The sequence below is a fragment of the Bufo bufo genome, chromosome 8 (genome assembly GCF_905171765.1).
Source record: "Bufo bufo chromosome 8, aBufBuf1.1, whole genome shotgun sequence".
NCBI lineage: Eukaryota > Metazoa > Chordata > Amphibia > Anura > Bufonidae > Bufo > Bufo bufo.
Window position 1 is genome coordinate 227,249,866 of NC_053396.1, and position 25,526 is coordinate 227,275,391.

General features: G+C 49.5%; 1 protein-coding gene across 6 annotated transcripts in view; it reads left to right on the forward strand.

Moving 5' to 3' along the window:
- Positions 1–748: 748 nt before the first annotated feature.
- The window catches only part of POF1B (POF1B actin binding protein), a 49,766-nt gene continuing 24,988 nt past the window's right edge, over positions 749–25,526 (forward strand). For 3 of the 6 annotated variants that reach the window (XM_040405848.1, XM_040405850.1, XM_040405852.1), the window contains exons 1-4: positions 749–886; positions 3,896–4,133; positions 23,786–23,857; positions 24,128–24,193. In XM_040405848.1, coding sequence (XP_040261782.1) covers positions 3,936–4,133; positions 23,786–23,857; positions 24,128–24,193 — 336 coding nt within the window. In that variant the 5' untranslated portion in view covers positions 749–886; positions 3,896–3,935. Of the gene's footprint in view, positions 887–3,895; positions 4,134–8,999; positions 9,139–23,785; positions 23,858–24,127; positions 24,194–25,526 lie in introns of those variants that run through there. The other 3 variants (XM_040405849.1, XM_040405854.1, XM_040405853.1) reach the window with 3 other exon arrangements.

The following is a 25,526-nucleotide window of genomic DNA, read 5'->3' on the forward strand; positions in this document are numbered from 1 at the left end:
ACAGTATCACACAGGATAGGATTAGATACAGTATCACACAGAATTGGATTAGATACACAGCTCAGCAGACAGTATCACACAGGATAGGATTAGATACACGGCTCAGCAGTCAGTATCACACAGGATAGGATTAGATACAGCTCAGCAGACAGTATCACACAGGATAGGATTAGATACACAGCTCAGCAGACTGTATCATACAGGAGAGGATTAGATACACAGCTCAGCAGGCAGTATCACACAGGATAGGATTAGATACACAGCTCACAATCTATGGAGGGTAATAAAAGGGTTAAATATTTTAGGGCCCCATACTGTTACTCGGTCAGCTGACCCTCTAGAGGGGCGGAGCATGACACAATTCTCGGGGGACACTCCCCCTATCCCGGTGTGTGGTTGAGTCTTGTTCATCCAGATCCTCTTGCTTCATGAGTAGAGGGCCGTCTCCACCTTCAGGACGGACACAGCTGGTAACAGAAGCCGCAGGTGATGACTGCACCATTGCGGCTGCAGAGCGGTAACGCGTCTAGTGGTGCAGGCAAAACTGTAGGTGACTGTACACACAGACCTTCCTGCGATATTACAGGCCATTGCTTTGTAGTTGCCGCAGTCTGGGGCCCCTAGGACTGTGAGGGCCCTCGGTTGTATAGACACTGCTGTGTTTTGCAGTCTGATTTGCGGTACCGCCCGGTGTACACGGCTGTCTGCAGGTAAACTCACCTGTCTGCCGCGTCCCCGCCTCGTGTGTGGCCCCCGCCCCCTGGGTGACGGGGCCCGCAGCCTATAGGAGCGCAGCGTGGGTGTGAGAGCCGCGGCCCCGACCGTAGGCGGAGAACCGGGGAGCTCAGTCTGAACAGCGGCGACAGGAGGAGGGAGACGTCTGCAGGTACCGGGGTCCTGACTGTGTATAGAGGGGGGTCCTGACTGTGTATAGAGAGGGGGGTCCTGACTGTGTATAGAGAGGGGGGTCCTGACTGTGTGTAGAGAGGGGGGGTCCTGACTGTATATAGAGGGGGGTCCTGACTGTGTATAGAGGGGGGTCCTGACTGTGTATAGAGGGGGGTCCTGACTGTGTATAGAGGGGGGTCCTGACTGTGTATAGAGGGGGGTCCTGACTGTGTATAGAGGGGGGTCCTGACTGTATATAGAGGGGGGTCCTGACTGTGTATAGAGGGGGGTCCTGACTGTATATAGAAGGGGGGTCCTGACTGTGTATAGAGGGGGGTCCTGACTGTGTATAGAGGGGGGTCCTGACTGTATATAGAGGGGGGTCCTGACTGTGTATAGAGGGGGGTCCTGACTGTGTATAGAGGGGGGTCCTGACTGTGTATAGAGGGGGGTCCTGACTGTATATAGAGGGGGGTCCTGTGTGTGTATATAGAGGGGGGTCCTGACTGTATATAGAGGGGGGTCCTGACTGTATATAGAGGGGGGGTCCTGACTGTGTATAGAGGGGGGTCCTGACTGTGTATAGAGGGGGGGTCCTGACTGTGTATAGAGGGGGGTCCTGACTGTGTATAGAGGGGGGTCCTGACTGTGTATAGAGGGGGGTCCTGACTGTGTATAGAGGGGGGTCCTGACTGTGTATAGAGGGGGGTCCTGACTGTGTATAGAGAGGGGGGTCCTGACTGTGTATATAGAGGGGGGTCCTGACTGTGTATAGAGGGGGGGTCCTGACTGTATATAGAGGGGGGGTCCTGTGTGTGTATATAGAGGGGGGTCCTGACTGTATATAGAGGGGGGTCCTGTGTGTGTATAGAGGGGGGTCCTGTGTGTGTATAGAGGGGGGTCCTGACTGTGTATAGAGGGGGGTCCTGACTGTGTATAGAGGGGGGTCCTGACTGTGTATAGAGGGGGGTCCTGACTGTATATAGAGGGGGGTCCTGACTGTATATAGAGGGGGGTCCTGACTGTATATAGAGGGGGGTCCTGTGTGTGTATATAGAGGGGGGTCTTGTGTGTGTATATAGAAGGGGGTCCTGACTGTATATAGAGGGGGGTCCTGTGTGTGTATAGAGGGGGGTCCTGACTGTATATAGAGGGGGGTCCTGTGTGTGTATATAGAGGGGGGTCCTGACTGTATATAGAGGGGGGGGGGGTCCTGACTGTGTATAGAGGGGGGTCCTGACTGTATATAGAGGGGGGTCCTGTGTGTGTATATAGAGGGGGGTCCTGACTGTGTATAGAGGGGGGTCCTGACTGTGTATAGAGGGGGGTCCTGACTGTGTATAGAGGGGGGTCCTGACTGTGTATAGAGGGGGGTCCTGACTGTATATAGAGGGGGGGTCCTGACTGTATATAGAGGGGGGGTCCTGACTGTATATAGAGGGGGGTCCTGTGTGTGTATATAGAGGGGGTTTCCTGACTGTATATAGAGGGGGGTCCTGACTGTATATAGAGGGGGGGGGTCCTGACTGTATATAGAGGGGGGGGGGGGTGCTGTGTGTGTATATAGAGGGGGGGTCCTGTGTGTATATAAAGGGGGGGTCCTGTGTGTATATAGAGGGGGGGGGGTCCTGACTGTATATAGAGGGGGGTCCTGTGTGTGTATAGAGGGGGGCCCTGACTGTGTATAGAGGGGGGCCCTGACTGTATATAGAGGGGGGGTCCTGACTGTATATAGAGGGGGGGGTCCTGACTGTATATAGAGGGGGGTCCTGTGTGTGTATAGAGGGGGGCCCTGACTGTGTATAGAGGGGGGCCCTGACTGTATATAGAGGGGGGTCCTGACTGTATATAGAGGGGGGGTCGGGGGGTCCTGTGTATATAGGGGTTCTTGTATGTATATAGTCCTGTCTGTATATAGGGGTGTCCCATCTATATTTAGGGGTCCTCTCCCTGTGTCTTGACTTTTGCTGCCGCCCCCGCCCCCATACGGTGCTGTATATAACACATCAAGGGTGTCGGACACAAACCCCCCCCGGCCAACCCCTACCATGTATACAGTGCTGTACATTATATAACACATCACAGGTGTCGGATTTCCCCCCCGAGTATACGGTGCTGTACATTACCCCCCCCCCCGTGTATACGGTGCTGTACATTATCCCCCCCCCCCAGTGTATACGGTGCTGTACATTATATAACACATCAGAGGTGTCGGATTTCCCCCCCCGAGTATACGGTGCTGTACATTATCCCCCCCCCCCGTGTATACGGTGCTGTACATTATCCCCCCCCCAGTGTATACGGTGCTGTACATTATATAACACATCAGAGGTGTCGGATTTCCCCCCCCCGAGTATACGGTGCTGTACATTATCCCCCCCCCCGTGTATACGGTGCTGTACATTATCCCCCCCCCCCCCAGTGTATACGGTGCTGTACATTATATAACACATCAGAGGTGTTGGATTTCCCCCCTGTGTATACGGTGCTGTACATTATCTCCCCCTCCCCCCGTGTATACGGTGCTGTACATTATATAAGACATCAGGGATGTGCCCCCCCCCCCCCCCCCCCCCGTGTATACGGTGCTGTACATTATAAAACACATCAGGGATGTCGCCCCCGTGTATACGGCGCTGTACATTATAAAACACATCAGGGATGTCGCCCCCGTGTATACGGTGCTGTACATTATAAAACACATCAGGGATGTCGCCCCCGTGTATACGGCGCTGTACATTATATAACACATCAGAGGTGTCGGATTTCCCCCCCGTGTATACGGCGCTGTACATTATATAATATATCAGGGATGTCCCCCCCCCCGTGTATACGGCGCTGTACATTATATAACACACGAGGTGTAACCTGCCGAGACGAGAACCGGATTGTTTTGCCTCGGGTGTCGGGTGGATTGGACTTGTTGCACATAGTTGTTGCTCGGCGTCTGTAGAATGTGACTACAACTCCCAGCATAGAGGGTGATTTTCTGCTGTCCCGTCCGCAGGTATCGGCGCCGTCTGTGTGACTTCGGACCCTCCCCGGAGATGTCCACCTCCAGCTACTGGGTGTCGGAGAATGGCAGCTCCTCGGACAAGGACAGCGTCTTCTATGAGCGCGTGAGAAACTACAGTCCCATCACCAAGACCGTCCAAGTGCTGGACAACCCCATGTCCCCGGGCCCCGCAGGGCAGTCAGTGTTTTGGGCCCCTGAGCAGCAGGTTCATCATGTTCAGCAGAGGCAGGTGAGTAGGACTCTGGGGTAGGTGCACGGATTACAGTGGTTTCCGCGCTGTAGTGGCGGCAGGTCCGCGGCACAAATCTGCGCTTCAGCTTCACGTTTCTGCATCTCTGTGTGAACGCGACCGCACCGACCGCCTGCTGGTTCCGCTCCACTGACAGTCGCTGAGGTTCTGATGATCTGCAGGTTGGCAGGGCATGCTGGGACTTGTAGTGCTGAGATGGAGGGGTCTGCACCAGTCGCTCCACAGTCTGCAGGGGACAATCTACACTTAGTGGTGATACCCTAAGCTTAGGGCATGCCGTGGGGTGGGAACTTTGTTCATCCTGATCCTCCTGGTGCATGAATTGAGGATCAGTACCACAGCTACCTGCACAGCATCAACTATCAGGTGTTACATGTGTCCTGCAGACATCCTGACGGTTCCCGGCCTCTCGCTTGTTTCAGAAAGTGCGCGCCCTCTTTGATCATTTCACAGTTCAAAACTGAAGCGCCGCGCCCTGAGTCACCAACGTACACAGCACCCGGCCGGAGGCGGCGAGTAACCCTTCAGCGCCCGGCCGGAGGCGGCGAGTAACCCTTCAGCGCCCGGCCAGAGGCGGCGAGTAACCCTTCAGCGCCCGGCCAGAGGCGGCGAGTAACCCTTCAGCTGTGGTGTTACATAGGACTGCAGGTGACATCTACTACATTATCTGTACTCAGAGAGTTATCACTGTGTTTTCTGTGGTGTTACATAGGACTGCAGGTGACATCTACTACATTATCTGTACTCAGAGTTATCACTGTGTTTTCTGTGGTGTTACATAGGACTGCAGGTGACATCTACTACATTATCTGTACTCAGAGAGTTATCACTGTGTAATCTGTGGTGTTACATAGGACTGCAGGTGACATCTACTACATTATCTGTACTCAGAGTTATCACTGTGTTATCTGTGGTGTTACATAGGACTGCAGGTGACATCTACTACATTATCTGTACTCAGAGTTATCACTGTGTTTTCTGTGGTGTTACATAGGACTGCAGGTGACATCTACTACATTATCTGTACTCAGAGCTATCACTGTGTTATCTGTGGTGTTACATAGGACTGCAGGTGACGTCTACTACATTATCTGTACTCAGAGAGTTATCACTGTTATCTGTAGTGTTACATAGGACTGCAGGTGACATCTACTACATTATCTGTACTCAGTGAGTTATCACTGTTATCTGTGGTGTTACATAGGACTGCAGGTGACCTCTACTACATTATCTGTACTCAGAGAGTTATCACTGTTAGGCCTCATGCACACGACCGTTGTGTGCATCCGTGGCCGTTGTGCCGTTTTCCGTTTTTTTTCGCGGACCCATTGACTTTCAATGGGTCCGTGGAAAAAACGGAAAATGCACCGTTTGGCAGCCGCATCCGTGAGCCGTGTTTCCTGGCCGTGAAAAAAATATGACCTGTCCTATTTTTTTCACGGCCAACGGTTCACGGACCCATTCAAGTCAATGGGTCCGTGAAAGAACACGGATGCACACAAGATTGGCATCCGTGTCCGTGATCCGTGGCCGTAGGTTAGTTTTTATAGAGACGGATCCGAAGATCCGTCTGCATAAAAGCTTTTTCAAAGCTGAGTTTTCACTTCGTGAAAACTCAGAACCGACAGTATATTCTAACACAGAAGCGTTCCCATGGTGATGGGGACGCTTCTAGTTAGAATACACTACAAACTGTGTACAAGACTGCCCCCTGCTGCCTGGCAGCACCCGATCTCTTACAGGGGGCCGTGATCAGCACAATTAACCCCTTCAGGTGCCGCACCTGAAGGGGTTAATTGTGCTGATCACGGCCCCCTGTAAGAGATCAGGGCTGCCAGGCAGCAGGGGGCAGACCCTCCCCCCCCCCCCCCCCTCCCCAGTTTGAATATCATTGGTGGCCAGTGCGGCCCCTCCCCCCTCCCTCTATTGTAATAAATCGTTGGTGGCACAGTGTGCGCCCCCCCCCTCCCTCCCGCTATTGTAATAATTCGTTGGTGGCACAGTGTGCGCCCCCCATCGCCCCCCCCCCTCCCTCTATAGCATTAACAACATTGGTGGCCAGTGTGCGGCCTCCCATCTCTTCCCCCCCCCCCCCCCCCATCATTGGTGGCAGCGGAGTTCCGATCGGAGTCCCAGTTTAATCGCTGGGGCTCCGATCGGTAACCATGGCAACCGGGACGCTACTACAGTCCTGGTTGCCATGGTTACTTAGCAATAGTACAATAGTAGAAGATTCATACTTACCTGCTCCAGGCTGCTGCTGCGATGTTCGTGTCCGGCCGGGAGCTCCACCTACTGGTAAGTGACAGGTCTGTGCGGCGCTTTGCTAAATGAACTGTCACTTACCAGTAGGAGGAGCTCCCGGCCGGACACGAACATCACAGCTCCCAGGTAAGTATGAATCTTGTACTATTGCTAGTAACCCGCTGCCACCAATGATCGGGGGGGGGGGGGGGGGCGCACACTGGCCACCAATGTTGTTAATGCTATAGAGGGAGGGGGGCCAATAATTGCCACCAACGATTTATTACAATAGAGGGAGGAAGGGGGGGGGGGGGGCGCACACTGTGCCACCAACGAATTATTACAATAGAGGGGGGAAGGGGGGGGCGGGGGGGGGGCACACTGTGCCACCAACGAATTATTACAATAGAGGGAGGAAGGGGGGGGGGCGCACACTGTGCCACCAACGATTTATTACAATGGAGGGAAGAAGGGGGGGGGGGGGCCGCACTGGCCACCAATGATATTCAAACTGGGGAGGGGGGGGGGTCTGCCCCCTGCTGCCTGGCAGCCCTGATCTCTTACAGGGGGATATGATAGTACAATTAACCCCTTCAGGTGCGGCACCTGAGGGGTTAATTGTGCTGATCACGGCCCCCTGTAAGAGATCGGATGCTGCTAGGCAGCAGGGGGCAGTCATGTACACAGGTTGTAGTATATTCTAACTAGAAGCGTCCCCATCACCATGGGAACGCCTCTGTGTTAGAATATACTGTCGGAAATGAGGTTTCACGATCTAACTCATATCCGACAGTATATTCTAACATAGAGGCGTTCCCATGGTGATGGGGACGCTTCAAGTTAAAATATACCATCGGATTGGAGAAAACTCTGATCTGATGGTATAAAAGGGACTCCGGACTTTACATTGAAAGTCAATGGGGACGGATCCGTTTGAAATGGCACCATATTGTGTCAACGTCAAACGGATCCGTCCCCGTTGACTTGCATTGTAATTCAGGACGGATCCGTTTGGCTCCGCACGGCCAGGCGGACACCAAAATGACTTTTTTTTTCATGTCCGTGGATCCGCCAAAAATCAAGGAAGACCCACGGACGAAAAAACGGTCACGGATCACGGACCTACGGACCCTGTTTTTGCGGACTGTGAAAAAAAACGTTCGTGTGCATGAGGCCTTATCTGTGGTGTTACATAGGACTGCAGGTGACATCTACTACATTATCTGTACTCAGTGAGTTATCACTGTTATCTGTGGTGTTACATAGGACTGCAGGTGACCTCTACTACATTATCTGTACTTACAGTTACCATTATGCTGGAGTGAACAGTTACATTGTAGTTCAAGATGAGCGAATTTCTGGTTATAAAATTTGTTTACTGGTAAAAGGTGATCTGCGTTATAGATTCGGTTACCACGGACCATAACGCAGTTCTATGATGGAATGTCTTTACAGGCATAATAGAAGTCTATGGGCTGCAAAACGGATCCGTCCGGTTTCCGTTATGCATTCCGTCATAGAATTGTGTTATGGTCCGTGGTAACCGAATCTATAACGCAGTTCACCTTTTACCAGTAAACAAATTTTATAACCAGAAATTCGCTCCTCTCTAATTGTAGCCTCAGCTCTGCTACATTTGTACAGTGATCCCTCCGGATACAATGTCTCAGACCCAACCAATCAAGGCCACATCTCTGGTAAATCCCTGGATCAGTTCTAGTTAGCAGCTCCTCATGTCTGTTATGTAAGGACTTGTTTTATCTCTTAGTTATCTGCTTATTTTTCTTGAATCTTCATCTTCTCTTATCTTGGTCGTCCTGTAACCTGAGGGGACGCTGTACACACAGGCAGTATGGGCTCCTCTGTGGGGTTGTCTACATGTGCAGTAGATGTTCTCACGGTTGTCAGGATCTCCATGGTGATAGCGGGGGTGTGTATACATTTGCATCACCGTCCGCCATTGTTTGTTGCTGTAGTTCTCTCCTGTGTTTTGTAACCAGATCTTCACCTGCTTGTGGTTATTGGGCAATTATCATAGTATGTGCTGCTTCGGCTCTGCTGTGCTGCTTCGGCTCTGCTGTGCTGCTTCGGCTCTGCTGTGCTGCTTCGGCTCTGCTGTGCTGCTCGGCTCTGCTGCGCTGCTCGGCTCTGCTGTGCTGCTTCGGCTCTGCTGTGCTGCTTCGGCTCTGCTGTGCTGCTTCGGCTCTGCTGTGCTGCTTCGGCTCTGCTGTGCGGTGAGGTGTTTGTTACATTGTAACTCCCTGGCCTCCAGGATCAGCTGTAATGGGCAGGAGTGACCACTAGAGGCGCTGTATGGTATGGAGGGGGAGGGGCGCAGGTGCGTCATGTACTTCACCCGACTTCCTGCTTTTTTTGCGTGTCAGTCTTCACTGTTGTTTTGAAATTCTATTCATGAACTGAGAGCTCAGGATGAACAGCTCACAGATGAGGGAGTGCCAGAGACACCAGATAAACCTGTCTAGGGCCACAGGTCTGCCTATAGGGCCCTCACTGCAGTCCTGTAGGGGGCGTCTGACTCCAAGCTGACACAGGGGAGGGCAGAGTCAGGGGCTGGGTAGCGACCAGTAACTCCTGTTTGAAGTGCCTGTCCCTTTAATAAGCCTCCGTGGTGACCGGGCGTGTCCCTCCCAGACGCTCCCTTGAGATCTGTTCGGCCGCACTCACCTGCTTTAGTGTCCTGTGTAAGGGCGCAGCAATGGAGCAGCGAGGACTGCGATGGGTGAGGCGCCGAGTGTTTCATATATTGTGGGGATGACGGGGGCCTCCTGCACAGGTGACGGGTACCTGCACAGGTGTGAACTGGTGCCAAGAGCGAGTCAGCAGTGACGTCCGGGGATCCTGGAGGGCGATCTGCCAGCGTGACGGGTGTCACTGGGGGCCCATCATATGCAGCTCAGTATGGGGGATGATGACATCATGCTCTGCTGTGTATGATGACTGATGACATCACTATCTTCTGTGTATTATGACTGACTACATTCTGCTGTATATTTATATTACGCACTTATATAGCGCTGACATACTCCGCAGCGCTATTCAGACATTATCATCACACTGTCCCCAGGAGCTCACGGCTACATGCACACGACCGTATGTTTTGCGGTCTGCAAAAAAAGCCTGATGCCATCCATATGCCATCCGTTATTTTTTATTTCTTTTTTGCGGATCCATTGTAACAATGCCTAAAACGGACAAGAATAAGACATGTTCTATTATATTTTTTTTTTTGCGGGGCTACAGAATGGACACACTGATGCAGACAGCATGCATTTTTTGCGGACCCATTGAAATGAATGGGTCCGAATCCTATCCGCAAAAAAACGGAACGGACTCCATGTAAATGTTGTTCTTGGTTAGATTTGAACCCAGGACCCCAGCGCTGCAAGAAACCAGTGCTAACCACTGTATGTCTTCTGTGTATGATGACATCCCTCTGTGCCGTGTATGATGATTGATGACATCACTCTGTGCCGTGTATGATGATTGATGACATCACTCTGTGCCGTGTATGATGATTGATGACATCACTCTGTGCCGTGTATGATGATTGATGACATCACTCTGTGCCGTGTATGATGACTGATGACATCACTCTGTGCCGTGTATGATGATTGATGACATCACTCTGTGCCGTGTATGATGACTGATGACATCACTCTGTGCCGTGTATGATGACTGATGACATCACTCTCTGCTGTAGTCCATCTCTCTGCCCTTGTTATAATCTTGTTTCTGGGACGCTCCCACCTGGGTTTCCATTCATTGCCGCTTGCAGTCTATGTGGGCGACGCGCCCTTTGTTTTTATAAGATGTATGAGGGTCAGAGTCCGCAGAATCTCCGCTTCCTGTAGATCATTAACCAAGTGTGTGAGGAGTCAGGATCGGGGGGCAGAGTTAGTGATTGGAGCTGAACCCCTGTACTGGAGGCAGACACACTGTATACAGATCGTGATGTCATCTCGCAGTATGTGATGTCATCCGTGGGGAGGTGATGGGTCCAGCTGTGGCTCTGGGGCGGGTGAGCCTTCTTATAATGGGTTCTCCGGTATAATTAGAGCGTTATCCATTTGTGCAAGAACTTCTGCAGCTTTCTAAGGCCCCTTTCACACGGGCGAGGTGAACGCATTGCACCCGCACTGAATCCTGACCCGTTCATTTCTATGGGGCTGTGCACACGAGCGTTTTTTTTTTACGCATCACTTGTGCATTGCGTGAAAATCGCAGCATGCTCTATTTTGTGCGTTTTTCACGTAACACAGACCCCATAGAAATGAATGGGGTTGCGTGAAAATCGCAAGCATTCGCAAGCAAGTGCTGATGCGGTGCGATTTTCACGCACGGTTGCTAGGAGACGATCGGGATGGAGACCCGATCATTATTATTTTCCCTTATAACATGGTCATAAGTGAAAATAATAGCATTCTGAATGCATAGTACAATAGCGCTGGAGGGGTTAAAAATAATAATAATAATAATAATAATAATTTAACTCGCCTTAGTCCACTTGATGCCGGAATCTCCTTCTGTCTCCTTTACTGAACAGGACCTGTGGTGAGCATTCATTATAGGTCAAGGACCTTTGGTGACATCACTCCGGTCATCACATGATCCATCACATGATCTTTTACCATGGTGATGGACCATGTGATGACCGGAGTGACGTCACCACAGGTCCTTGACCTATAATGAATGCTCACCACAGGGCCTGTTCAGTAAAGGAGACAGAAGGAGATTCCGGCAGCGCGATCAAGTGGACTAAGGTGAGTTAAATTATTATTATTATTTTTTTAACCCCTCCAGCCCTATTTTACTGTACATTCTGTATTCAGAATGCTATTATTTTCCCTTATAACATGTTATAAGGGAAAATAATACTATTTACAGAACACCGATCCCAAGCCCGAACTTCTGTGAAGAAGTTCAGGTTTGGGTACCAAACATGCGCGATTTTTCTCACGCGAGTGCAAAACGCATTACAATGTTTTGCACTCGCGCGGAAAAATCGTGGGTGTTCCCGTAACGCACCCGCAGATTTTCCCGCAACGCCCGTGTGAAAGAGGCCATAGGGTTACATAGCATCATGAATCAATATAATGCTATGTGACCCCGGCAGTGCTGGGGGTCAGGCCGAGAGCTGCGCTGCGAGTCTGGAGCGTGACACTCGCTCGTCTGAAAGGGGCCTAATAGACTTTGTTTCTATTCTTGACCATTTTCAAGACCTCTGCTTACTGTCAGTGAAAGGGATTGTTCTGGGTTACATTTAGAGGCAGAAAACCTGTAACAGGTTATCAGTTCGGGCGATGCTCTGTGGGGTAAATGGAACTCTCTACACTGCACTGATAGTTTGTTACAATGTGTTGGTGCAGGAATAATGGCGGTGTTCAGGCTGTAGCTGCGGAAAATGAGGTTTCTGTCTTCTTAAAGGTAACTTCTGATGACATCATCACATGTGGCTGCAGGACCCATGTATAATCCCAGGTGGGCAGAACTCTTTGATTTCTCACTTTGGCAGCACTGTATAAGGCGGCGGGTGATGTCACTGTATAAGGCGGCGGGTGATGTCACTGTATAAGGCGGCGGGTGATGTCACTGTATAAGGCGGCGGGTGATGTCACTGTATAAGGAGGCGGGTGATGTCACTGTATAAGGCGGCGGGTGATGTCACTGTGTAAGGCGGCGGGTGATGTCACTGTATAAGGCGGCGGGTGATGTCACTGTGTAAGGCGGCGGGTGATGTCACTGTGTAAGGCGGCGGGTGATGTCACTGTATAAGGCGGCGGGTGATGTCACTGTATAAGGCGGTAGATGATGTCACTGTGTAAGGAGGCGGGTGATGTCACTGTATAAGGCGGTAGATGATGTCACTGTGTAAGGAGGCGGGTGATGTCACTGTATAAGGCGGTAGATGATGTCACTGTATAAGGCGGCGGGTGATGTCACTGTATAAGGCGGCGGGTGATGTCACTGTATAAGGCGGCGGGTGATGTCACTGTATAAGGAGGCGGGTGATGTCACTGTATAAGGCGGCGGGTGATGTCACTGTATAAGGCGGTAGATGATGTCACTGTGTAAGGAGGCGGGTGATGTCACTGTATAAGGCGGTAGATGATGTCACTGTGTAAGGAGGCGGGTGATGTCGCTGTGTAAGGCGGTAGATGATGTCACTGTATAAGGCGGCGGGTGATGTCACTGTATAAGGCGGCGGGTGATGTCACTGTATAAGGCGGCGGGTGATGTCACTGTATAAGGAGGCGGGTGATGTCACTGTATAAGGCGGTAGATGATGTCACTGTATAAGGCGGTAGATGATGTCACTGTGTAAGGAGGCGGGTGATGTCACTGTATAAGGCGGTAGATGATGTCACTGTGTAAGGAGGCGGGTGATGTCGCTGTGTAAGGCGGTAGATGATGTCGCTGTGTAAGGCGGCGGGTGATGTCACTGTATAAGGCGGCGGGTGATGTCACTGTGTAAGGCGGCGGGTGATGTCACTGTGTAAGGCGGCGGGTGATGTCACTGTATAAGGCGGCGGGTGATGTCACTGTATAAGGCGGCGGGTGATGTCACTGTATAAGGAGGCGGGTGATGTCACTGTATAAGGCGGCGGGTGATGTCACTGTATAAGGCGGCGGGTGATGTCACTGTATAAGGCGGCGGGTGATGTCACTGTATAAGGCGGCGGGTGATGTCACTGTATAAGGCGGCGGGTGATGTCACTGTATAAGGAGGCGGGTGATGTCACTGTATAAGGAGGCGGGTGATGTCACTGTATAAGGCGGTAGATGATGTCACTGTGTAAGGAGGCGGGTGATGTCACTGTATAAGGAGGCGGGTGATGTCACTGTATAAGGCGGTAGATGATGTCACTGTGTAAGGAGGCGGGTGATGTCGCCGTATAAGGAGGCGGTTGACGTCCCCGTGTGCGGCGGCAGGTAGTCTCATTGGCGGTTTGTTGGCGGCACAGTACAGCTTTCGCGGGTCCCAGGGGCTGACGCCTCCTTCACACTTTGTCTGTTTCAGTCTCTTCCATGCGAAGGCGTCCTGAGAAGTCGCTTCCACCGCGCAGTATACACCAGAGGTGCACATGAGACCCCCAGTACATACCTGTGAGTGCGGATACCCCCTGTGATCCATACATGGAGGGGGATGGGACTGCTGGAATGTTTACAACACAGGGGTCACCTGACCTCTGGAATGGAATCCGGCTGCGGACAATGACTCTCATCCGCTTCACTGCCCTCCCTCTAAACAAGGATTCATCTCTGCGCTGCTCTTGTCTCTGGGCAGAAGAATTTTACGAGTTTTCCAGTAAATCTCGTTCTTGCTTCATTCTCATCATGTCTGCTTCTTGGAAAGCTGGGTGACAACCAATATGGCCGCCTTAGTGTGCCGCTCGCTGTAGAATTCCGCAGCCTCCAGCTCCCATAATGCAGTTCTTCCATTCTGGATACAAACTGCTGTAACTTACTTGGGGAGACCCAACAGCGGAGCGTGCCCTGCGCAGGATGTGAGCCCGCTGAGAGGTCTGCAGAGTGACAGGATGTGACTGCAGCTCTGGATGGGACTGGAGCATTAGACGTAATGTGACTGCAAACTGACTGCAGCTCTGGATGTGACTGGAGCAGAAGACGTAACGTGACCATAAACTGTGACTGCAGCTCTGGATGTGACTGTAGTATAATTCTGCAGTTACATTTTATCTTATGACTGCAGCTCTGGATGTGATGGGAGTAAGGCATGATGCAGCTCAGAGACGGATCTTGAGTGTCTGTGTGTCTTGTCATCCATCACCAGGTGCAATGATCTGCGTCTTTTGTAGTCTGCAGAGATTCCAGTCAGACAGAACGGTCGCGTTCTCCATCAGTTACAGCGTTTATCTCCTGTATACACGATGGGAAGGCGAGGTGTCGCCTGCAGTGTGTGCGGTGCTGTACAGGATGAGCAGAGGACGCTGCTGCTGCTCTGTGGGTGTGTAGACTTTTGGGGAGTCTCCCCGTCTCGCTGCATTCGGTTTTAGGTGGAGACAGTCGAGCTCCATTATTAGCGCTGGGCGGGCGGCCTGCACTCCGCACCGTTTAGTCACCTCTTAGGGTTCATTCACACGAGGGTGGTTTGGTTCCGCATATTTGGCGGCTCGGATGCGGACCCATTCACTTCAATAGGGCCGCAAAAGATGCGCACAGCACTCCGTGTGCTGTCCGCATCCGATGCTCCATTCCATGGCCCCGCAAAAGTATAGGCATTCCTATAAAGGGCCGTCCGTTCCGCAAATTGCACGCCACAAAACACGGCACGTTCATGTGAGCAAGCTCTGAGTCTGCAGTTTCTTGGCGGGGCTGAAAACGTCGCACCTGATAATTATCCCTGATGATGCTGACGTTCTCTAATACAAGGGCGGGTGACCCCGGGACTGCTCCTGCCGCGGACTATGTTTAGGTTTCTTTAAGGTGGAGCCGAGGCAAAAATAGACTAAACCTAAATCCCTGTTTTTCATGATTAAGCAGCTTCCTGTCGGATCCACAAATCTCTTGTGCGACTGCTGGGATTGTCTCAGTAATGCTGGCGGTCTCCACCTATGACGTTGGCTCCGTAGTCGGCCCCTCCGGCGAGCTCTGCTCATTACTTATGTGGCTTTTTAGTTATTTTGTTACTTTATCAGGAAGCCACCAACACGCTGCTGTTGACAGATCCAGTCTTTCTCTATTATAATGTCCTGATGTGGATAATAGGGAACTGTGGGGGCTCTGTGTGCTGCCCTTTGGTGCCTCCATGAGGCGCTGTAATCACCCCTAGAAGCCATCTTCTTGGGGAGGAGATCTCTGTAAGGCCAAGTTCACACTTCAGTAATAGTGAAGCCTCCAGAGATCGGGTGTAATGGAAAGATCTGCTCCTGTTCCGTGTTTTTGACCCGCACCTGGTTTTGGCTCACAATAACGGATGGAAGTAACTGAAGTGTGAACTCGGCCTAATATTGTGTCGGTTTAATGATTTTTATTATTTTTCTGTTGTATTCCTATGGGACGAAACTTGAAGTTTTTGTTGTACATAGGAATTTCTATTCTAGTAATGTTTCTTCCAGTCTAGAAAGAGGCGACTATTATCAGGGCAGAACCTTCTACAGAATGAGCTGATGGGATTCCCCCGGGCAGAAGAGCTCGCGCTCTAAACCATGGCAGTTCTCATACCCCTCGAAGGTTTATGGCTGACATTTCTGACCCCAGGATGTAGACATTTCTCGGAGGATTCCTGGGCCGGGTCCTCCGGTTGCTCGGCAGCTCGTTCCCCAAACATTATTCTGCCTCTTTGTTGCAGAAGAATAAAACATTGTAACAGAAATGGTGGGGCGTCCCACAAAGCGGATCTGAGTGATTTAAAGGAGCAGCGCACCTCCAGGACGTCACACTTTCCCACCATAGTGATGTCAGGATGTGTCCAGACTTATCAACCAGTGGGAATCCGGTCGATCACTGGACCGGAGCTGTGGTTTCGCGCAGGCGTTTTCTTTTTGCCTGGTGCTGCTCCTGACCCCAAGCAGATCGGCTGCAATCACTGCACCCTATGGGATTCTCTAGCACTGCAGACCCTTCATTCTAGTGATATGGGGTCCTAAGAATACTCACTCCTACCATCTTGTGTATAATGCTCCTATGCTGAGCTATGTGTCTCCATGGTTACAGACTACAAACAAACCCTGTGTAGTCTGGTCCTGCAGTCAGGTGTTACTCGCCTCTTTTGAACTATGTAGGTTAATAAGAAGCAGGATCAGTTGGAGTGAAGTAATACAGGACTGCAGGATCAGACTACATAGGACTGACTAGTAGTCTGTAACCATGGAGACGCCTAGAGCTGCAGGATCAGACTACATAGGACTGACTAGTAGTCTGTAACCATGGAGACGCCTAGAGCTGCAGGATCAGACTACATAGGACTGACTTGTAGTCTGTAACCATGGAGACGCTTAGAGCTGCAGTAATACAGGACTGTAGGATCAGACTACATAGAACTGACTAGTAGTCTGTAACCATGGAGACGCCTAAAGCTGCAGGATCAGACTACATAGGACTGACTTGTAGTCTGTAACCATGGAGACGCCTAGGGCTGTAGATGCAAAATGGTAGAATTTTTAGAGACCTACTAAAGGTCTCGGCGCTCTGACCCTCACCGATCGCTAGAACAAAGAGAAAAGAGGCAGTCACACAGAGCGCTCTCTCATCGCTGCAGAGGATGGACTTCGCGGGCCTTTCTCTCCCCGTTCTAGCGATGGGCAGGGTCTCATCACCTTGACCCTCCACCAATTAAAACCTTTGATATGTTGTTGTAACATACTTACATTTTTTTAAAGCTCAGCTCACACATGTATGACCGATCCACATAGAGTTGGGTCCAGAGGTGGCTCCCCGGGGGGTTATCAGCCGCTTCACGGTGCTCCCACTCCCTGCCTGGTCCTGACCGCAAAAATATCTGGTGTGTGACCTCGGTATGTAGCATGTGCCTGACGATCTATACCTTATCGCCCTGCAAAGCTTCATCCTATGAGGGGGTGTCAACTATTTTGCATAGTCAGTTTTTTTTTTTTTTTTGGGGGGGGAGAATAGTTTGTGATGTGTGCATCTTTGCTGATTTACAAGGTTAGTGTCCAGTGGTGGTTAACATACACTGACGAGCAAAAGGGTAACAATGTTTTGAACCTTTGACTTCCAGGCTCCATATCTCACCATCCACTACAGCTTCAGACCTGAGACTCCCATCATCCTATAGACAATCCTCTCGGCTATCTCATACATACATTGGACTTGCAGCTATTCAGCATATGATTAGTTCTGCAGATTCTTCTCCTGTGACTGCATTGTTCCTGTTCTGCTCCTGGTGGTGGAACAATCTTCTTCTTCTGTCCTCACATTCCCTGATAGATCTGTGCGTTATTAGGTCGATTCCCAAGTGAAAGGTCACTGGTTCCAATCCAGGAGCCGCCATGAAGAGAAGCAGCATCACCCAGCTCATTGACCGCGGTATCTCGGCTAAGAAAATCGCCAAACTGCATCATGTGAGGCCATGACAGCTGGAAGAATACGACATGAAGTCCGTCCATCTATTCCAAAGCCAAGAGGTGGACGTCCAGGCAAAATATCGGAGTCAAGTCGGCTCATCACAAGGTCTGTCAGTTCTGGTGCAAACACGGCAGCGGAGGCGGCTCGTATGCTACGTAATAGTGAGATCACAGACTTCCATACAAGCACCGTGCGTTACACAAGTCTGGAATGGTGGCCCGAAAAAAGGTGAAGAAGCTTCAACTGCAAAGCGTCGGCTCGAGTTTGTAAAATAAAGTATAAAGAGTGGAAGATTGGAAAAGGGTTATCTGGAGCGATGAGACGAGAGTCAATAGATTGGGCTCTGATGGTGCAAACGGGTCTGGAAGAAACAAGGAAGAAGAGGCTAACGGATCAAGAGATTGCAGGAAGTGTCAAGTTGGGTGGAGGAAGCCTGAAGATATGGGGATGTGTCACAGCTAAAGGCGTTGGATACTTGACCAGGATCGATGGTGGTCTCAATGCTGAGCTGTATGTGAGTATGCTACAAGACGAGTTACTTCATACACTCGAGTACTATGGGTATGGAAAGGACGACAAGACGATATAGAGGTGCTGGATTGTCCCTCACAGTCCCCGGACCTAAACCCAATCCAACACTTGTGGGTAGAGATAAAGAAAAAGCTGTATTCGTACCCAAGTGAGTCGACCAGTATGCACCAACATTGGGAACGTGTAGAAGAGACCTGGGACATCAGCTTCATAGACTGGAGGAGATGGTGGGCTGGATCCATGGTAGCAGATTAAAATATTTGGAGACTTGGCTTCCTTGGAAAAAGTCTCAAGCTGTAAAGGATTCTGAAGCCCTTGACTCTGCGGTTGTCTGATATGTCCTGGAGGCAGTTCTGGAGAGAGAGTCTCTTTCACTTTCACTTTCTTCACTTTCACTTTCTTCTATATACATATAAGTTTGTAACTGATGTGATGGGAGATAGATGGGAGTACCATAACATCCTTCATAAAGATCTTCTAACGGGCTTTATGTGAATATATATCTTTTAAGTTGACTCGACTAAATTCGGGAATTGAGCCATACCACATGGTTTATGTCATGCCTGCATTTTCTATAAAAATATTGCACTCAACTTTTAGAAGTTATTTAAATTTTGGGTCATTGAGAAGCCTTACCGTTGATATTGTTCCCCCTTTATTATTATTTCTACCCCTCCTTCTTCTTACTTTGGTCCACCCCACCCCCTCCCCCCTTTTTTCCTCCCTTCATTACTTTCCTTAACTAGTTGTTACTAATTATTTGCAAAAATGCTTATTTGGAAAAATGCTTATAAGTAACCATATATGTGGGAGTGTGTTATTTCCAACAATGTACAAAATTGTACCTGATTATGTATAAAAAATGACGAAATTTTTTGTACTTATGCTTATAAGCTATGAAACAATAAAAAGAGATTTACACAGAAAAAAAAAAAAAAAAAAAAAAAAAGAAGAGACCTGGGAACAGATTTCGGGCGAGACATGCTGGAATCTAATCGAGAGCATGCCCAGAAGGGTTCAGACAGTGCTGAAAGCCAAAGGTGGGTTTACAAAATAATTAACATTTAGAATTCTAGGAGCAGAACAGTAACAATACAGTAACATGAGAAGAATCTGCAGAACTAATCATATGCTGAATAGCTGCAAGTCCAAGTTATGTATGAGATAGCCGGGAGGATTGTCTATAGGATGATGGGAGTCTCCTATCCGAAGCTGTAGTGGATGGTGAGATATGGAGCCTGAAGGTCAGAAGTTCAAAACATTGTTACCCTTTTGCTCGTCGGTGTATATTGTCAGCTGCCAGAGGGGGAAGGAGGCTGATTCTGTCCAGAGCCCACCCCGAGCAGTGCAGCGATCAGCCTGGTGTCTGACTAGTTCTGCTGTGTTTCACTCATAGAGGATTGTATAGACTGATACATTGTTACAGGCCCCCAGCTGTGAGAGCAGCGCCCGCATGTTATCCAGTTTTCCCAAGAACCTTCCTAGCAATGTGCTTTTATTCTTTGCATCATTGTACGATCAGGCAGAGTCTGGAAAAGCTGTGTGCCGTGGTCACACTGGATATCACCCAGCTTTCCCAGTCACAGATACGACTAAGAAATGATTGAATTGCCTGAACTGCAGTGAATGTGACGAGTCCGGTTTCTGCTGTTACAGGATCTGCTCTGACCTTAGACCGGAATGAATGAAATGTCCTCAGTGTTTCTGTAATAACGAATAAATCCTCATGTTTTGGAGAATGGGGACAGTTGTCCTGAGAGTTCAAGAGCTGTAAACGGTCATTACCGTACAAACCGCAGAACGCAGCCGCTCGACTGGCATTATAAAGGTGAAAGTCACAGAGGAACCAGAGTGTCCCCCCCCCCCCCCCAAATTACAGACGGGACAATCCTAATAGTATTTACTAAAATAATAAATACTAATAATCATACTATATCATAATACAGATAAATACGTAATATTGTATAATAAATCCTATATTGAGAAGTACTGTGACCCTAATAATATAGAATGATATAAATATTAATATATGTAAAAAAAAAAACATTGTTAATCATTTATTAACTATTTAACCGTGGTTGAGGGTCTACACTGGGGCTAGGGGTATATGGACTTGGGCCATGACTCCTGGAGTCGCTGTGTGCAGACCACCCAATAATACAGACTGGATCTGTGCGTGTCTTTCCTACCCCCCTCCAGTAATGCAGGCTGGATCTGTGCATGTCTTTCCTACCCCCCTCCAGTAATACAGGCTGGATCTGTGCATGTCTTTCCTACCCTCCTCCAGTAATACAGGCTGGATCTGTGCGTGTCTTTCCTACCCCCCTCCAGTAATACAGACTGGATCTGTGCGTGTCTTTCCTACCCCCCTCCAGTAATACAGGCTGGATCTGTGCATGTCTTTCCTACCCCCCTCCAGTAATACAGGCTGGATCTGTGCGTGTCTTTCCTCTCCCTCTAGTAATACAGGCTGGATCTTTGCATGTCTTTCCTACCCCCCTCCAGTAATACAGGCTGGATCTGTGCATGTCTTTCCTACCCCCCTCCAGTAATACAGGCTGGATCTGTGCATGTCTTTCCTACCCCCCTCCAGTAATACAGGCTGGATCTGTGCATGTCTTTCCTACCCCCCTCCAGTAATACAGGCTGGATCTGTGCATGTCTTTCCTACCCCCCTCCAGTAATACAGGCTGGATCTGTGCATGTCTTTCCTACCCCCCTCCAGTAATACAGGCTGGATCTGTGCATGTCTTTCCTACCCCCCTCCAGTAATACAGGCTGGATCTGTGCATGTCTTTCTTACCCCCCTCCAGTAATACAGGCTGGATCTGTGCATGTCTTTCCTACCCCCCTCCAGTAATACAGGCTGGATCTGTGCATGTCTTTCCTACCCCCCTCCAGTAATACAGGCTGGATCTGTGCGTGTCTTTCCTCTCCCTCCAGTAATACAGGCTGGATCTGTGCATGTCTTTCCTACCCCCCTCCAGTAATACAGGCTGGATCTGTGCATGTCTTTCCTACCCCCCTCCAGTAATACAGGCTGGATCTGTTTGTGTTGTTCTCCTCCCTCCAGTAATACAGACTGGATCTGTGCATGTCTTTCCTACCCCCCTCCAGTAATACAGGCTGGATCTGTGCATGTCTTTCCTACCCTCCTCCAGTAATACAGGCTGGATCTGTGCGTGTCTTTCCTACCCCCCTCCAGTAATACAGGCTGGATCTGTGCATGTCTTTCCTACCCCCCTCCAGTAATACAGGCTGGATCTGTGCATGTCTTTCCTACCCCCCTCCAGTAATACAGGCTGGATCTGTGCATGTCTTTCCTACCCCCCTCCAGTAATACAGGCTGGATCTGTGCATGTCTTTCCTACCCCCCTCCAGTAATACAGGCTGGATCTGTGCGTGTCTTTCCTACCCCCCTCCAGTAATACAGGCTGGATCTGTGCATGTCTTTCCTCCCCCTCCAGTAATACAGGCTGGATCTGTGCATGTCTTTCCTACCCCCCTCCAGTAATACAGGCTGGATCTGTGCATGTCTTTCCTACCCCCCTCCAGTAATACAGGCTGGATCTGTGCATGTCTTTCCTACCCCCCTCCAGTAATACAGGCTGGATCTGTGTGTCCAGGATGCTGCTGTCTTTACCCTGCAGACTGCCTTGTGCGTGCTCCCTTCTCCATCTCCCTTTACGCACATCTGCTGGGCACAATCTCCTCCTCCTCCTCAATGCTGTTGTGTCTAAGAGCTTATGCACACGACCATTGTTTTGGTCTGCATCTGATATGCATTTTTTGCTTCAATGGGGCCGCAAAACATGCAGACAACACGTAGTGTACTGTCCACATCCGTATGTCCGTTCACCTCACTGCAAAAAATAGATTGTCATATTCTTGTCTATATTATGGACAAGGATATGACCGTTCTATAATTTCCCAGACATTCCAGTCTGCAAAATGCAGAAGGCACATGGCCGGAGTCTGTGTTTTCACCTGTGCATGAGCCCTAGTACCAAGAGAAGGGAGGGGGAGAGCAGAGAGAGCCATCGGACACAGGAGCCGAGCTCTGATGGATTTGTATCCGCACTAGCAGCTAGGTGAAGGACTTGCACGCTTTCTGCACATGCAGATCGCTGTGACACTAATGAAGACTTTTTAGAAAGCGGCATCATTTTACATTTAAGCAAATGAGCAAAACCAATACAGTTCAAGGCGTCCGCAGCGGGAAGTCTCTGTGGCCCCTTAGGAGGCGTCGAGCCGCGTGGATCATAGTGAAGTGCTTGTCGGTCTGAGTGCTCTGGTATCTTGTAAGAAGCCTCCGGCAGCTCCGTCAACGTGCTGGAGCCGGTCGAGGAGACTTCAGTTTTTGTTCTGTTTGTTCTCGATGTTTACACAGAGACGATTCCTGTTCCAGCTTCTTACAATGGATTTACTATCAGAAAACACTTACAGTAGTGTGCTGCCGGGAGGGCGGAGGGCGACCTCAGATATATCACAGGTGTGAGGGCAAGGGGGCTTCCTCTCTGATATCAGCCGCTCCTCTTATAACGCTCCAGCACTGATATAACCTCCAGAGACATTACATCATATGTGACTGATATCAGCCGCTCCTCTTATAACGCTCCAGTCCTGATATAACCTCCAGGGACATTACATCATATGTGACTGATATCAGCCGCTCCTCTTATAACGCTCCAGCACTGATATAACCTCCAGAGACATTACATCATATGTGACTGATATCAGCCGCTCCTCTTATAACGCTCCAGCGCTGATATAACCTCCAGAGACATTACATCATATGTGACTGATATCAGCCGCTCCTCTTATAACGCTCCAGCGCTGATATAACCTCCAGAGACATTACATCCTAAGTGACTGATATCAGCCGCTCCTCTTATAACGCTCCAGTCCTGATATAACCTCCAGAGACATTACATCCTATGTGACTGATATCAGCCGCTCCTCTTATAACGCTCCAGCACTGATATAACCTCCAGAGACATTACATCCTATGTGACTGATATCAGCCGCTCCTCTTATAACGCTCCAGCACTGATATAACCTCCAGAGACATTACATCCTATGTGACTGATATCAGCCGCTCCTCTTATAACGCTCCAGCACTGATATAACCTCCAGAGACATTACATCATATGTGACTGATATCAGCCGCTCCTCTTATAACGCTCCAGCGCTGATATAACCTCCAGAGACATTACATCACATGTGACTGATATCAGCCGCTCCTCTTATAACGCTCCAGCGCTGATATAACCTCCAGAGACATTTACATCACATGACTGATATCAGCCGCTCCTCTTATAACGCTCCAGATCTGATATAAGCTCCAGAGACATTACATCCTATGTGACTGATATCAGCCGCTCCTCTTATAACGCTCCAGATCTGATATAAGCTCTGCACAAAGATTTCTGCTCTGTAACCACAGAACATAGAGATTGTGGCGTCTAATGACAATAAATAAAACTGCTACATGTGTTGTTGTCCCCTTCGTCTCCTGCACTCTTGTCCCAGGCTGGAGTCTTACTGATTTGGAGGAGACGTTAGCTGCTTCCTCCCATCATAGATGTGGCTCTTGAACTGGGAAGGATCTCTCTATGTGATTGGCTACTGGGGAGCGACGGAAAGGGGGAGGGGTGTGTCCCACCAGAGCCAATATGGCTGACCGGAAATGCAGCTGATTTACTTCATGTGTATTTGTTTGTCACATTGTATCTAATTGGAGAAATGAAGTCAGTCCCGACGGTGATGACTGGATGTGTTTATTGCAGGAGGTGCAGTCCCCCGGCCCCTACTCACATGAAACCATCAGAAGATACGTAGTGCAGAGCCCGGAGCAGGTGAGTTATACAGGTGAGGGGTGAGCTGTGCACATGGGGATCAGGGAAAGAGCTGCTTACATGGGGCTTCATCCTCGGCCCATCCCAGGGGCCCCGTCTAGAGCTGTTACAGGTGAACATCCCCTTTAACACGCTGTATTTACACCCAGTCTGTGATGCAGCAGAGCTGAGCGACTAACGCAGCCAATGATTCAGTGAGGCGCAGTTTAGACAATGAATATTTTTGGCTCTTTTGCTTATTTTCAGACTTGTAATATTTTACGTTTTCTCTTTCAGGAGATACAGGCCCCGTACACGCAGGGAACAATACGGCGTTACATCGTGCAGAACCCTGAAATGGTAAGGAAACGCGGCGCCTCCTGAGAACGAGGGGTAGACGAACCGTGTAGGTCTGGGAGATGTAGTGCGTCGTCGGCAGGCAGTATCACACAGGACAGGATTAGATACACAGCTCAGCAGGCAGTATCACACAGGACAGGATTAGATACACAGCTCAGCAGGCAGTATCACAGGATAGGATTAGATACACAGCTCAGCAGACAGTATCACACAGGATAGGATTAGATACACAGCTCAGCAGACAGTATCACACAGGATAGGATTAGATACACAGCTCAGCAGACTGTATCACACAGGAGAGGATTAGATACACAGCTCAGCAGACAGTATCACACAGGATAGGATTAGATACATAGCTCAGCAGACAGTATCACACAGGAGAGGATTAGATACACAGCTCAGCAGACTGTATCACACAGGATAGGATTAGATACACAGCTCAGCAGACAGTATCACACAGGAGAGGATTAGATACACGGCTCAGCAGACAGTATCACACAGGATAGGATTAGATACACAGCTCAGCAGACAGTATCACACAGGACAGGATTAGATACAATGGCTCATTGTGCTGTAAGGCTCTCCAGTATTTGGCGTTAGTTCTTAGAAGTCTCTGGAGTGATATTATTGGAAAGTAACTTTGTTTTGCTTCACTCTGTAACCCTAACAAACTCCAGCATTCTTTCCCCCTTGTAAATTCATTCAGACGTCGTTTCCCAGCTTGCAGTGTAATATCTCTGCTCTGTGCAAGCTCGAGGCGTTGGCAGTAAAGAGACTCTGAGCAGAAGACTGAGCAGGAGGAGAATCCGCTCCTCGGATATCACTGAAGATCCTGCATTCCTGAAATTACAATGTTTAGTTTCTCAATATAATCCTAGATCAGATCTATAGACAGTGAATGAGACACAATGTAACATCGCACAGCTGACAATCTACAGCAGATCAGACCCTGATCATCAGGCACCTGGAATCTCACCCTTCACTAGGTTCACACCCTGCTGATAATGAACCCCACACAGACCCCAGCTTATCTCAGACAGAACTAGCCAAATACTAATCTATGTCAACAGAGTATTCAGGATTTTACCAGCCAAGTGTAATATCCCCCCTCTCATCAGCAGCTCTGTGCTCAGCATCGCCCCCCGCTGACTAATGCACTTTATATACTAGCCAAGAAAAGCAAAGAAGTGACAGTCTCTAAAGGAAATATAACTGCCCCATATACCAGAATAAAACTACTAGAATACTGCTCCTGTGTACAAGAATATAACTGCTATAATACTGCCTCCTATGTACAAGAATATAACTACTATAATACTGCTCCTATGTACAA